Here is a 12,156-nt window from a genome sequence, read left to right as displayed (position 1 = left end):
ATGATATACTTGCATATTCTTGCTCATATTAGAAACCTGCATTTCAATTTAATTATATTCTTACCAGAATTTACTCGTGATGATTAAGAAAATGGTTAACATATATTTTTCAGTATGAGAAAAATAGGAAGAAATTATCAAGGTGAAAGGAGCATTCTAAATTTTAGTTCATTGCAAGGGAAAGAATAATTTCTCAACATCTTAATGAGCAAAAACAAGAAAAAGAAATTTCTTCCTTATTTTTGTTGAGAGAAAATCATAATTTTTTAAAAAAATTTAATTTATTTTTTGATGTAATTTAAGAAATCTGAACATTTTTGAAAGTTGCATGTTCCGCACTTCCTAAAAGCTAAAACAATTCTTAGTTGAGCTGCAATTGTTTTATTATCATTATTCAGTTTATATCAATGTTAAGCGTTTTTGAAAAATATTCTGAAACTTCTTAGTAGTTTTATAATTTAAGATAAACTCTCTCCTTAAACTGATCGGATACTCGAGTAGTATAGGGTTTTGTGGTTCAAATTAATGTTTTTGTTAATCAGATAAGAAGATGCTCTGAATAAATGTATTTTTTTATTGATGAATTCAATTTGCCATCTCAGATGATCATATTTATAATTAGATTTTTTCGAACGATAAAGATTGTGTCTCAGCTATTCTTGTGTGTGCACTTCTAATCACATAATGTTGCACCAAAAATAAGTGATATCTTATTTTGTGATTCTTATTTTAGGTCTTCAAGTGGTGCTCAATTCCATTCTAAAAGCCATAATTCCCCTCCTCCACATCACCCTCCTCGTCATTTTAGTCATCATCTATGCAATCATTGGTCTGGAGCTTTTCTCTGGAAAAATGCACAAAACTTGTTTTGATAATGTTACTGGTATTAATTTTTTTTCTTCTAATGTGTTAAACGTTATTCTTCTCTATAGCTAGCTTTTGTATCATCGCTCATGTTTATAAAATTTTATATTTTCTATAAAAGAAAATATTGGGAAGAGTTCTTTGCAAGGCTAGTGGGAGTGGTGCAGAAAGATGGGGACAATATTTCAAAATTAGTGGTACCCCCTTGGCAGAATGATGGCGACATTGTCACGGAGCGTTAAAGTGTTCTCGCAGAAGGATTTTTCCTTTAGGAAGTTAAAAAAAATTTGATATATTATATTATTTTATTTTAATAAGTTAAAGCAAATTATAAAAAAAAGTATCAAATATTTATTGATATATGCAATTATTATGTGTAGGGCTGCAAGTTTGTCGCAGGAAAAAAGACCCAAATTTGCGGAAAAATCGTGGGAAATTTTGAAAATTTCCCAAATTTTAAACATAAAAAAATTTATTATATAAATGATGCAAAAGACAGATATTGCGCAAATAATAAAAGAAAGCTTAAAAATACACAAAAAAAGTATTTCTTTGAATTTTAAGCAAAAATATTAATCTTTTTATTTAAATGAACAGAATTCTGGTACAAAGTATTGTACATTGTCAGATTATTCTCATTTATGCTTCGTCTTTCATCACTTATCACATTTTTATACTTAGAAAACGATCTTTCTGCTTCACCGCTGTTTTTAGGCACCGACAAACTTCGAATTGCCAATTTTGGAGCGTTCGGTCTTTGATTTCCAAAACTCGATCAACTTTCCTTTACCAACGCAAAATTCCTTGACCGTTGCTTTGTAAGAAGTAATTGCTCTGAGAACTCAAGCATTCTACATTCAAACTATTAGTTACAAGTCCCTACTAACTACTAGTCCCCCCCTTCATCTAAGAAACAGATCCATATTTAAGAAATCACAAGAAGCCGCCTAGGAAAAATTAACTGGATACGTAGAAAGGCAGTAGAAATTTGATTGCTCAGCGCAATAGCATCTATAACAATTTTTCTGTCAAAGATTTGATTTATAACTTTTTCCTTTTGTGATTCCAATTTCTTTTGTACTCTTACTGACTTCAGGAAGGTAATTACCCTCCTTAATTGTAGAAAGACCACCTTACTTTACAAGATTGTGGTTATCTCTTATCTCTGAACTATTTTCATGTCATTTTGCTATTGATTCACTCCCCTAAATGTCTAATCAATTTTGCATGTTGAATTTAAGGTTCAGGAAAATAAAAAATTCTGTTTAATTAAAATAATAAATAAAGAATGAAAAAAAGAAATCAAATTTTAAACAATTTTCGCACAAGTCAAGGCATATTGAGAAATTCACGGATTTTAAGAAAAAAGATGACAATTTCGCGGAAATTCGCGCCGCGACAGACCTGCAGCCCTAATTATGTATACAATGGTCACACATATAGAATTTTTACCTTTTACCAATGTTCAAGGTTTTGCACACTTTAAGGTAGTTTTAGTCAGTTTAAGACAGTAAAACCTACATGTCCTGTCCAAAACCAGTTTAGGATTTCTAAATCCCCAACCCCAAAAAGATGCATAAGGAATGTTCTTAAAAGTTAAAAGAATGTTCTTATGTGTAAGAAATGCTTTAGGGTTTAGAATGTATAATTATATACATAATATCCTGACCAATGTATAATTCTAAAAACAATATATTGACTAAATTATGAAAAAGATACTGCATTAGTTTTCCAATCAAACTTTTTGATTCAAAAGAAAATAACTAAATTCATTAACAAGTCATTCCTTTCAACAATTATAAACAGTTCTGCTTTGTCTTCATTTCAACAAAAATTATTATTAAGCTTGTTTTGTTCATTTTTAGATGCGGTGCTACTGCATATGTAAAAAAAAAAATTAATTCAGAATTAGAATTCTGCAAATTCAATTCTGATGTAAACTTTAATTTTAATACTATTTATTTTCGAAATAGTTTCTGTTAAAAATAGCTAATGAGCTTTATTTTTGAAGGCTTCTCTAAAAGAAAGATTATTAGTTAGGCTTCTATTGTAAAAGAAAGTAATGCCAGGTTAAGTTGAAATTCCATACAAAAGTGTTATGTTTTTTATAAGTAAGATTCTTTTTTAAAATTCTTTTAAAATAAAAAATGATATATTTTTAATGTAAAACTAGCGTATAGTTCGTCAGGGTAGCTTCTCTTCATGCTAGGGCTTACACAATAGACCAGAGAAAGAAATTCCCTTTCTCTCGCCAACCAGACCGAGCCAAAACCTGTCCTAAACAATGACCCCTCACCCCTACTTGAAATAGTTCTACCTCGTTAAGATAGTGACCCCCAGTGGTCCAGACCAATGGCTAGAGGAGTTCTTACTTTAGACAAACTATATTTGTATTCTAATGAAAACAATATATTAACAAATTGTAAATGTGAAGCTATTGTTTATAAATATTTATGTATTGTGTGTAAACTGCTATTTTATTTTAAAAAGCTTTTAAACTATGGAAAATAAACATTTTGTATTTCGAGAAAATTCCATTAAAAGAAAATGTGTCTCAGAACGTTTGCTCAGTCTGTCCTTACTGCCAACCAAAATCTTAGAGTTTTAAGTTTCAAACATAATCTTCAAAGCGATATTTTAAGTTCACAAATATATTTCAGAATCTTGTACTTTCGAGTTTATACAATAGTAAAAAACAACATACTTTAAAATGGGTAAAAAAAAGACTTGATTACTTTGGATAACTGTTGTTCTATGCTAATATATAATCTTGTAATATTGCCAAGTTGGCAACCAGGATGAGTGATGTTTTATTTATGACAATCGGAGGGTTTGACGTTGCATATCATTCTGGAATGAGTGATTGTCTTAGTAATGAACGTAGGGAATACTTTTTTAGAGCTTATTATTTCTGCCCTTCATGTTGGTTTAAAAGTACATTGTTTATTTACTCTTTTACACATACATGCTTGCAAAGTGGTTACTAATAGTAAGACAAGTCTGAAGTTTCTTTACAATATTTTCTTATTGTTGAGCAAAATGGCAATATTGTTGGCACCTCAAAATAAAATTTTTTCAAAATATATAACGCATGTATATGCACCCCGCCAGAACTGTAATAACATGGTGACATTGTTGTTGCAGAGCGTTACAGAGTTATTGCAAAAAGAATTTTCCTTTAGAAAGAAAAAAAATCTTAATTTCCTTTTTTGAAATTTTTTTTGCTGAAATTATATTTAGAAAATGCCTTTTTCGCGTATCGGAGGGGAAAGAAATGCTCGTAATTTTTTTATTCTTATTTGATAAGAATGACAAATAAAGAATATTGAAGTAAAACATATCTTTTCTGCAGAAATGTTTGATAGATTTTTTTTTCTCCATAATTATATTCAAAAGATTCCTTTTTCACGCATCAGAGGGATAAGAAATGATCTTGATTTTTTTTAATTCTTATTTGAAACAAATAAAACTGAAAAAAGTTTGGTTTTATTTTCTTTTATAAATTTCACAATTTTTAAATTTTTTTTTCATTTGATTCTGATTTACGAATTGCAAAAAGGAAATTATTCGTGTGTTTTCCTCCTACAAAATGTGAGAATATTGCCGTGATATGAAAATAAAAAAATATTACATCTTCATTTAAAAAAAATACGCAAAATTTTATTTTAACCAAAAAGGTTTTTTTTTGTTTTGTTGCAAATACGTTTCTGTTGCTTTAAATTCAATGAATAACGTGCATATTAGTTATTATTAAAAGTATCTTGCAGAAAGATATTAGTGCAAGAGAGGTTTTTTGCAGAAAGCCCAAAAAATTCTGCCACAGGGTATATGTATTATTCAGTATATGTATATCTGTTTGTTTACAAATATTTTGCTTTCTTATTTGAATATTTCTGTTTGTATATTAATATGTATGTGAATATTTTGCTATATGTATATTCAATATATGTATTAACTCTAAAGAAGTAACTAAACTATTTTATTGTAGGTGAGATATCGATCAAAGGAGAACCTCATCCGTGTGGTGATTCTGGCTTCCAGTGTGAAGGTGTGGGAGAAGTCTGCCACCTCTATTGGGACGGTCCAAATTCCAGAATCATAAATTCTGACAATTTTGGTCTGGCCATGCTCACTGATTTCCAATGTGTTACCAATGAAGGATGGACCAGTGTTCTATACAATGTTAGTATTCATTCTTTGAACTCACATTACAAAGATAAAAATTGTTTCATATTGTATTAAAATTGCTGCAGCATTCAGGGTTGTCACAGGGAAAACCTGGAAAATACGGGGAATTTAAAAATTACATAAAATAGCAGAGAAAATACAGGAAATTTTGATTTTTTTTTTCTTACAAACTGGGAAAATACAGGTAATTTTGTTTCTTATTTTCCTCTTTTAAATAATGACCACTCAAAGCGTAATGTATGGGATATCTAAGCAGGATATTTCAGCTATACTAAACTATTTCATTTACTATTGCATTATTTAAGTATGTTCAGTTGTTCCTTTTTTTTTCTCAAGTTTTTCCAGCAATTGAAATTAATAAATATAATAGACCCTACATAGCTTGCACAAGAGCACAGTAATTGTGTTTCCTCTTAATATATTGTGTAAAATATGTACAGGGAATACACAGGGAATTTTTTCCCCCAGATTTGAGCGGCAACCCTGAGCATGGATAGCGGAAATACAAAGCAGCAGCATATTTTTTTTTCCGATTTAAATATTTTATTTCATAATCATCAACTGCATATTCATTCTATTTAGAAGTGTTTTTATTTTTTATTTATTTATTTTTTTTGATTTCTTTATTGTGTTTAATAAACTTCTCCTGGGTAAAGCTATTATCTGTTCTTTTAAAAGTTTCTCAACTGAATTATGATGTTGAATTGACTGAATACTACATTGGAGGAAAAGTAAATAAATTTTTACTTACTGGCTTTTACATTACAGGGATTAGAAGTATCGTTTTATGAAACAGAATTTAAATAATAGTTTTTGCATAATTTTTTTAAATACCTGTGTAAGTTTTGTTGCATAACTTTTACGATAAGCTGACTAAACTAATTTGGTTTTAATGAAAATGATGATTCAGATTGACACCTCGTGATAGTGATTTCGAATAACTGACTATCAAATTGGCTAAAATCTAAATATTTGGTAAGAAAAGTAAATACCTGTGACAATTAACTTGAACCAGAGATCTTTGTGCTCCGAAAAATCCGGATTTTTCGCTGGCCGCGATCCGGAAATTTCTGGAAATCCAAGGTTCAGAAATTTCAAGAAATCATTGATCACATTTATGTGTAAAAATTCTTGTATATTTTACTTAAAAATCTGATAACTAGGACTGGGCTATAAATCGATGTATCGCGACATATCGATTTAACGCCTATATCGGCAAGTTGATACAGCGACTTTCGTTCCAGGGGATGCATCAGAAATCTGATTGAAGTCTTCGAGGAAAGACGATATAGCGATATAAGACACGCAAGGATCTTCCCTTACGTTCCGATGCCGACTCGGGGTGTTCGTTTCGTTATGTTGAAATTGCTTTGATAGCGGTCGAATCAGAACCAGAGTTTTGAGAATACTATATCGTGATCTCGCATGTTCGTTTTCGCACCTCTTAGTTTTTCTTTGTCGCGACTTGATATCATTTCTTATAGTTTATTTTCCGTGGGACTAACTTTGTGATCGCTGCCGTTGCCTTGTTCTGAACGCTATCTATTATTGAAAAGAATTTATAAAGAGTTTCGTCATTAATTAGGTAATTTTTTTTCAACAAAACTTTTCCTTATTTTTAAATGTGAAAATTATCGGAAATCTAATTTAAGGCGCCCATAAAGAATTAAGTTACAAAGTAATTAAATTTGTTAAGTTTTTTTCTTTTCTTTTAATTTATTAAAACCTTTTTGGATAAAACTTCTAATAATTTAATGGGTTTTCATTACTGATTTTAAATTTATGAATCTTGAGTTGCTTTTATTTTTAGAAATAAAGTTAAAACAAAACTTATTTTTTGTTAATTGGACATGAGTCAATCAACTTCGTTTATTCAAAAAAAATTTGAAAGGTTTGCGAATTTTATTCATTTTTTTTCGTTTTATTAGAGAGTACAATCAGTTTTTTAAAAATTTTCTTTTAATATTATTAGTTAATTAGCTAAATATATTATCGAATATCACAATTCTTTTGTTTTTATTTTTAAGAAATTAAACCTTACTTTGTTTTTCGTTCATAATTCGGTCTTTATTCAATTTAATGTAATTATTTATGTGAAATAATAATAATAAAAAATAGTGATTTAAAAGCGTTTCATAATTTATTTATTTTTTTTGAAATTTATTTAGCACTTTGTTTTGAACATACAAATAATTTTTAACGAGCTTTTTTTTTAAATTTTCTTTCTATATTGTTAGGTAAATATATTGATAAATTTCTATTTTATTTATTTTTTTATTATTTATTTTTAAATTAAGAAATCTTTCGTTATTTGCGTGATCATTTTTAGAAAATATAACAAAACTTGCGTTTACTTTTTCATTTAGAATTTGAACATTACAATCGAACTTAATAATTATGTAATTATCAAAGTTATTTTTATATGGCTCATTTAGTAAAATTATTTTTTATGGCTTTAAACTCTTTTTTTTTTTAAATTTCATTCAGTTAAACTAATTGATTTTCAAATGATTCCTAAACCTATCGTTTTAAACTTTCTTTTACTTCTAGTTAAAAGCTTAGTAAAGTTACCTAATAATTACCTATATTAGTTAATAATTAATTAATAATTTAATTAATTAATAATTTAGGTAATTAGGTACTTAATTAGACTGCTTATACCTTATTAACCATAAAGAGGTGCAAATATCTCATACTGTATCTACACATTTTTTCAATAAATATTTTAAGTAAGTTTTGTGCATAGTAGTCAATTTATTTAATATCTTTCTTAAGCAAAACATATATATCTTCAAACTTATAAATTGATTTAAATCAATTTGAGTATGGAGTTTCGATAGAAATCTGACTTTCTGTGCCTTACAAGTAAAAGAAATTCAAAAATACTATATCGCAATGCAAAACTGACGATGCATCACGATATATAATTTCTGATATCACCCAGTCCTACTTATTAGAATTTATACTTGACATCTCTTTCATTTGTGAATATTTTTTCTGGTAGAAAATAAATGTAATTAGTGATGAAAGTATACTTATACATAATTATTAATTTAAATTATGCTGCTTAGAATTTATTTAGACTTTCATGTTTTGAAAATATCAATGATTTTAAAATTATAAAGATAATAAATTTTTGAAATGCGTCATTTATGATTTTAATCAAGAAATTTTCAGGAGTTTTGAGTTGGGCTCACAATTACCCCTGCTTGAACCAAATACCAATTGGGTGTTTGGTACAAGCGGTCAATTACTAAATAATTGAATAATTGATCCATGTTAAACAAGGTGCGTAGCGATTTTAAAAAATGCTTGAAGGTGCTTCTTTTTGATTTTCATTTTTTTAAATCCCTTTTAAGGTACCACATATTATGCAAAAGCGTGCTTTTCACATTGTTCTATTCACCGTTTTCACAATTCATTCAACCACAATATATTTCAGAGTACCGCCAGTTCACATTGTATGAAAGCATCAATCATTTTACATGTTTGATAAGATACTTGTGAGTCCGCATGCTCGTCTACAGAGCTGGGTTCGGTGAGATTATTGCATTGTCATTTGCTACTCTGCTGCAATTTGCAAGCTATTCTCAATTTCAGGCTTCATTTTCCATTCTGAGATCTCAAGCCGAAAAATCTTTCGATCATTTTATAATGGCTAATATAATCAAGAAAAGAGTTCTTTGTCAGAAACTTATTTTATCATGATCATGTAAAGTCTTTGAAAATTATTTTGCATTTCCTTAATGTTTGAGTGTTTAAAAGGTGCTTATTTTTTGTTGAAAGATTTGGCTGCGCACCGTGATTAACTGTGGTCATTTGCTGCCTTTTAGAATTTTGAATTTAAATTGTTAAGAATTCTGAATTTTGAGGAAATTAGAAAACTAGAAGATTGTTCTGTTGACCAGTATTGATAAAATTATTCTGTCAATAGTGCAACTAACCAAGTTAAATTTACTGTTGTTGCCCAAGTAGTAAAAGCCATGTTAGCCTTGTCACCTTAGAGTGTTGCCATTGAACGAGAATTTCCCACGCCTGGCAATATTTCGAGAAACGGATAAAATTACCAAGACAGAAAAACTTTTAAGAGGACGATGCCATACCGCAAAAGAAAATTTTCCTCTCAAATTCTCTTTCTCCTTCATTACTTATTTAAAGTGTAGAAAAAATGAGTTCAGACAAAGCCGTGATGTTTCAAATAATGAAAAGAAAATTTTAAAATATGCAAATGAAAATAAATTACAAGATGATAACTTAGGATTACGCAACGAAGAAGTTCTCTTCAAATAATTTGTTTACATTTTAATATTTTGAAGTATTTTTTTCAGCCGTTGAAACTTTGACTTACTCCAGGTTTTCCTGAACTTACTTTTTCTTTCTTTTAAATAAGTAATGCAGGAGAAAGAGAATTTAGGACAAAATATTTATTCCGCGATATGGCTTTCTCCTAAATCAGGACAAAGTATGAATTTAAATTCCTCTTTGTGTGGTTGTTAGACAACAATTTTCTTGACTGTAATGTAAAGATCTTTGTTGTTGATTTCAGGTGAATGATGCTTGTGGTAACAATTGGCCCTGGATTTATTTTCTCAGCCTTATCATTCTGGGATCTTTCTTTGTTCTCAATCTAGTACTTGGTGTTTTGAGTGGGTGAGTCAGTAATTTTTTGTTTTAAGTTTCCCATGCTACCTAATTTATTTAATAGTCATTTAAAGTTTTTAAATATTTCAACCCTAAAGTAAGAAAAAAGATTTTTCAGTTTTTAATTTCTGGATGATTCCCCAAATTCAGTGTCTGTCTGATATATTTTATTTTTGTTTTGAATTGCATTAGGTGGTAATTTATTTTCATTATAACATCTAATAATTTTGGCACACTAATTGCACTGTTTTGTTAAATTCATTTTTATAATTAAAGTAATATTCAATAAACATGTTAGTAGTTAGTATTTTAATTATATTATTGTCTGCAATGCGTTAAGACACAGTTTCCAGTAGAACCCCGAAGTGAAGCATCACTGGCTGGGGTCAGTAAGCGGGCGGGTGATCACTTTGATCAGTTTTTGTAGGGACCAAGGGTGTGCTCTACTTTGCACGCTTTTGTGCTCTACTTTGCACGCTATACTTTACTACGCACGAAGAGGAGCCATCCTCTCTTTCGAGGATTGAGATTCCGATAGCACGTCTTCGGATCATCCTCGGGGGATGTTCCCTAGACCGCCGACAATAGCGCATCGTGCAGCTCTAGTGCGACGTTAATAAAGTTCCTACCTACCTAATTATATTTTTATTATATCATCATTTTTATTACAGTTTCAATTCAATTATATATTTTACAATTTTTTTTAATAAGAAATAGAAAACTTCTCACAAAAACATGGCTACACTACTTAACTTGATCTTTTTGTAAGAAAAATTGCAATCAGGGTTGAATTAAATTAAATTTGTATTTTCCTGCGTGAGCTGATAATTAAGTTATTATTTTTAATGTTTATTTTTAAAATAAAACAGGGTTTGTTGATTTAAATAACAATTTAAATCATGTTTGATGATGATTTTTTTTTAAAAAATCATTTAAATCAACAAATTTTTTCTATATATATGTATTGATTTGAAAAGTTAAAAAACAGTGTTTTAAAATTATTAATGCTTTTATTTCTTTTCTTAGTTTTAAAATGTATTTTAAATAAATTGCTGCATTAGTTTTAAAATTTATTATTGCTGAATTAATTCATTTTAGCTAATAAAATTTCTTTCTTGGTATGTGTTAAATTTCAACACATTTGAAATTACATTTTTATAAATCCTTTGATTCTTGGAGATTGAAAGTACAGATTAAAGTATTTTTTTCTCATATGTTTACAGTATCTTTGACATTTTCAGATTTTCTATAAGGAAATTTTGCGGAAAAAAAATTTCAATGAGTACATAGATTTAAAAAAAAATTTTTTAGCTTAATTTATCTATTTTGATATAAGATTAAAAATGAATATTTTAATATAAAAATGTATAGATTAAATATTTATTTATCTTTTGATGAATGACTACATTCATAAACACAATCTGTTACATTTTGTCATTTTAAAAATCAAAAGAAAAAAAAATCACTATTTTAAATTAAAATTATGGTTTGTTAATTGAAACTTTTGAATAGTTAAAATATTCTTTAAATTCTCTATTTCATCTAGTCTTTGAATTTCAATCATGCATTTGTTTCATAATGGTTTTGATGCATTCAAAGCTATGTATTATAAGGAAAAATTGTTTTAGGTAGTTAGAGCTTCTAAAATATTCTTGTAATATAGTTTTAATATTAATTTAATTTGGATTAAACATTTATAAAGTCTTTTTAGTTATGAATCAAAGTTCTTACAATATATTTGAATAAAAATCAAAAAATCCGATTTTTTTAAATTTAAAAAAATAAATAGATAAAAATAAATCACGAGCCCTGAAATAAAACTTTCAAATTAAACTTAAAACTGCTGCAACTTTAGTATAATTGCTTTTGCTTATTATGAAGGAGTAGAATTGGTGGATGGAAATTTCTTTCAAACTAAATTTTCAAGTTTTAAATCAATAATGCCTCAGCAAAATTACTGTATTTTGTACACCAAACTTGTTAGTCATGTGCAAATGCTCAGTTCATAAGTTTCTTTTCTTACAATATTGTCAATAATAAATTTTTTAAAAAAATTTAGTCTAAAAAAAAAAAACTTAATTTGTGTGGGTTTTCATAATATTCAAACACTTTTCGTTTCAGTGAGTTTTCAAAAGAAAGAGAAAAAGCAAAAGCGAGGGGTGACTTTCACAAACTTAGAGAGAAACAACAAATTGAAGAAGATCTCTGAGGCTATTTGGATTGGATAACACAAGCCGGTATTTGAAACTTAATGACTGTATGAACTATATGACTCTTGGTTATCTAACGTTGAATTCAACTTACTTATTTATCTCAATACCATCCTTACTAAATTTAAATGTACAATGCACAAAATAAAATAATGAAATTTTTTAACTAATTAATGAAACGGTTCCTATACAGTCAAATTTTCTTCTTATAATTGAGTGCGAGGGAATGCTTGTTTTTTATAATAACTGCTCA

The 12,156-nt window shown here is 28.3% G+C and overlaps 1 protein-coding gene across 1 annotated transcript in view; it reads left to right on the top strand.

Annotated features, from left to right (window-relative positions):
* Positions 1 to 9,706, top strand: part of LOC122268315 (muscle calcium channel subunit alpha-1-like) — a 41,900-nt gene extending 32,194 nt beyond the window's left edge. Inside the window, exons 3-5 of the mRNA XM_087158595.1 lie at positions 734 to 883; positions 4,853 to 5,046; positions 9,599 to 9,706. Of these exons, the coding sequence (XP_087014721.1) occupies positions 734 to 883; positions 4,853 to 5,046; positions 9,599 to 9,706 (452 nt within the window). The remainder of the gene's footprint in view (positions 1 to 733; positions 884 to 4,852; positions 5,047 to 9,598) is intronic.
* The last annotated feature ends 2,450 nt before the right edge of the window (positions 9,707 to 12,156 follow it).

Source organism: Parasteatoda tepidariorum, chromosome 3, assembly GCF_982258835.1.
Source record: "Parasteatoda tepidariorum strain Cologne lab strain chromosome 3, Ptep-v5.0, whole genome shotgun sequence".
NCBI lineage: Eukaryota > Metazoa > Arthropoda > Arachnida > Araneae > Theridiidae > Parasteatoda > Parasteatoda tepidariorum.
This window is presented reverse-complemented; position numbering and strand designations above follow the sequence as displayed.